At 32.3% G+C, this 3,429-nt stretch overlaps 2 protein-coding genes across 7 annotated transcripts in view; one reads left to right on the top strand and one right to left on the bottom strand.

The window, feature by feature from the left end:
• The window catches only part of LOC106868831 (cytochrome P450 3A7), a 388,137-nt gene that overhangs the window by 80,283 nt on the left and 304,425 nt on the right, over positions 1–3,429 (bottom strand). The gene's annotated exons all lie outside the window — the stretch shown is intronic.
• Positions 1–3,429, top strand: part of LOC106868827 (cytochrome P450 3A31-like) — a 90,100-nt gene that overhangs the window by 24,057 nt on the left and 62,614 nt on the right. For 5 of the 6 annotated variants that reach the window (XM_052976962.1, XM_052976963.1, XM_014914255.2 and 2 more), the window contains 2 exons: positions 523–656; positions 1,965–2,085. The exons of the other annotated variant lie outside the window; for it this stretch is intronic. In XM_052976962.1, coding sequence (XP_052832922.1) covers positions 523–656; positions 1,965–2,085 — 255 coding nt within the window. The remainder of the gene's footprint in view (positions 1–522; positions 657–1,964; positions 2,086–3,429) is intronic. 6 annotated transcript variants of the gene reach the window in all.

The following is a 3,429-nucleotide window of genomic DNA, read 5'->3' as shown; positions in this document are numbered from 1 at the left end:
GTGTTTTTCATCATCTGAAAGCCAGCATTTGTTCCTTCACATAACTTGTCAGTTCAGCAAAAGAAAACCGATGGAATTCTTACTTTTCTTTAAAACTAAGCAGTAGAGTCGCTGAAATGGTCTTCGTGCTGGTGATACGGTATATTCACTTAGAAATGGATGATACAAGTTTAAATGTGTGATATATATATATATATATATATATATATATATATATAGTGGTTAGAGAGTCGGGCTCACAAATATGAGGTATTCAGAGATGTGTGACGTATTCTTCCCTAAGCTGTAGAAATATGTTTGGACGTTACTGGTGCCAAGCTGTATCGGCCTTTGGATAACAAGGGAGAGAGGAGACTTTTATTCGCCGGTGATTGCTGGTCTTCCGCAAACAGCCTTGCTTGGACTTCTAACTGCATAGAGCGTCCATCACACATACAAAACCTTGATTTACGATATTCATTATAGCGCTAACTATATTAGGAAAAAAATAAAAACCCCACAATTTTATCATTTTCTTTCTAGTTGTTTTGCCATCTGCAATAAAATTCATAGAAAAATCTGGATTATCAAGAACTGTTTTGGGAAACCAAATATATTTCAGGAAGTTTTGCAAACAACTGATACAACAACGAAAAGAAACAGGAATTAATGAGAATGTAAGTTTTGATGTTTTTTTTTTATTCTGTTACCTTCTTATGTGTGCAGATTTGCACCATCGATGACACTAGGTAGCCTTTACGTTTCATTTACTAGAAAAAACAGCCAAATATCTTCTTCATCATAGTTTGGACATTGAAACTCAATTTTAAATGTAACATGCTGTGTATTTAAGTATATCAGAGAAAAATATTTGGAATATCAATACCGTATTCAGTAGATCAATACTACAGAGGATATTTAGAATTAGTATTCGATAGTATTTCAATAGGAATTTAAAAAATGTAAAGGGATGGGCTTGGTAGGGTTCTTATGTTAGATGTTGCTCCAATAGACAAGTTAGACGTAGTGTGTTGACTGGAGCAAATCGTAGCGATGTCCGTATGACATGCAAATCCTAGGACAGAGACAAAATATATAAAGTTAAATTATATCGTATTTGCTGGTTTATAAGATGACCCTCACATAAAATGCACCCCTCCTCTATAAGTATACTTTGTGGGTAACAAAAAGAAATTTAGTATGTTTTATCTTGCAATTATTTAAAAATATCTTAAAGAGGTTTTGAAGAAGAAAATTTATAATTCTGTACTTGTGAACTCCATGCTGTGTCAGTATAAAAAAAATAAATGAAATCACAAGTTTATCATAAATAAACTACGTTGTGGGTAGGACAATATTTCAGCTTTATCTTCTTTCGAATCAACTGCATAATTGTATATATTTTGTTCAACAGAACAACCATGCAGATTCATACTTTTGAGGCATGATGTTTTGTGTTGCTCCATCGACCACCAGAATGGTACACAATCACTATGGTTTTATTGTCATTCATTCATTGAAAATAGCTGACAGGAAGATAAAAGTGAAGCTTCCTTTAATACTTTTAGATAAACAAATATTTCTTAATGGTGAATGAAATGATATGACCACATTATATAATCGCCGACCTTCCCTAAGCAATCTTTCATAAGGTCGTAGTTAAAGACCGTCATATTTTGTCACATTTCAACTGGTTTCAATATTTTATTATCACTATCGATTATTGTGTCGAGCGGATGTCTGCATTTCCACTCTCTCTCCTACAACATTTGGTCTTCCATTCGTAATACGGCCGCATTAGACGAAGAGCATTTTTTTGTATATTTAAGAATCGAAAGGAAGCGCTCATTACACCTCGGCAAATATTGTGATCAGCTTGTATAATCTTCTTTGACATATAAACTTATATATAATTATGTATGTGAACCGTTTTAGTTTCTCTGTATTTATGAAAACTTATATCAATGTTTTTGCATATTTTGCAGATGCATAACAACCTTTTAAATCTTATGATAAAGGCTCAGTTGAAGGGGCATGAGAAATTGGACCCAGAAGAGGAGAAGGAACTTCATTTGGAAAATATAACTGACTGGCGAACAAAGAGAGGTAAGTGTAATGTAGATTCAGGAAAACCGCCATTTGTATTTTAGAGTATATTTTATATTTGGCACGTGTTTTAAGTCTGGGCATACATATAAAATTCATATATATTAATATACATGAACACGAACAGAGGTACACGGACGAATACACATACACACATACATACATATATACATACATACATACAAACATAAATACATTCACACTCACACACACATATATATATATATGTACATATATATGTGTGTATGTATATATATATATTTATATATATAAATATATACACACACACACACACACATATATATATATGTATGTATATATATATAATATATATATGTGTGTGTGTGTGTGTGTGTGTAATGATAAGGGCACGAATGAAAAGCGCCACATACTAGAAATGGATGTCAAATGGCTCTAACAACTACAGCTATTTACTACATTAGCACCCATGTAAAGCGAAGAAAGTGAGCAAATAAAAATGTTACAAAACGGTTTAATCATAGATCGATTTCTAGTTTGGAGATATAAAATCACCTTACCTTAATCAGTAAGGTATGACAAAGTGCACATAATTATAAACATTTATACATAGGCATACGAATAACGCGTATCCATAAAGATAGATACGAATGTTAACATTTATATACGAGCTAAATCTAATTTATCCACCTCAAATATTCTTCATTATTAAATATATATATGCATAGACATAAACACACGTAGACAAGCACACGCACATATGTATACACATGTACATTTATATGTCTCTATTATACAATATGTTGATGCGGTTAATTCGTTGAAGAAAGTTCATCGTTTTTAAGACTGCACACTTAATCAGGGTGTTGTTTCTATGATTCTACAGTAGAGGCTCGCTGAGGTGTTTGCATTTTATGAAAATCTCCGATTTCGAATTCCGTATGGTTTTCACATTCACTAAATATGTCCGGAAAATATGCTGTTGAATGTTGTAAAAGGAACGTTAATTTTCTTTGGATACTCTGCTTTTCTATTAATATATTACTTTTCTTTGCGTATAAAACCTGTATTTAATTATCTGTATATAATTTATTTTGTCGTCTAAGATTTGCATTGTTTCCTTTGCACAGCAATATCTGACGTGGGTGGTCTACATTTGTAGGTTTGGAAATACAGAATATCAGAGACCAAGTTTCATCTTGTGCAGATGCTATAGAAGAAAACAATTTATACAATTCATATACAGTAAACACATGGTTTCGGGTTCAGTTCTATTATTGTATGGTACCTTGAGCCCACCAATGCCTTGTGAGGGAATTTAGTACATGAAAACTATGTGGAAGTTCATCGTATATATATATATAT

The sequence above is a fragment of the Octopus bimaculoides genome, chromosome 26 (genome assembly GCF_001194135.2).
Source record: "Octopus bimaculoides isolate UCB-OBI-ISO-001 chromosome 26, ASM119413v2, whole genome shotgun sequence".
In the NCBI taxonomy this organism is placed as follows: Eukaryota; Metazoa; Mollusca; class Cephalopoda; order Octopoda; family Octopodidae; genus Octopus; species Octopus bimaculoides.
This window is presented reverse-complemented; position numbering and strand designations above follow the sequence as displayed.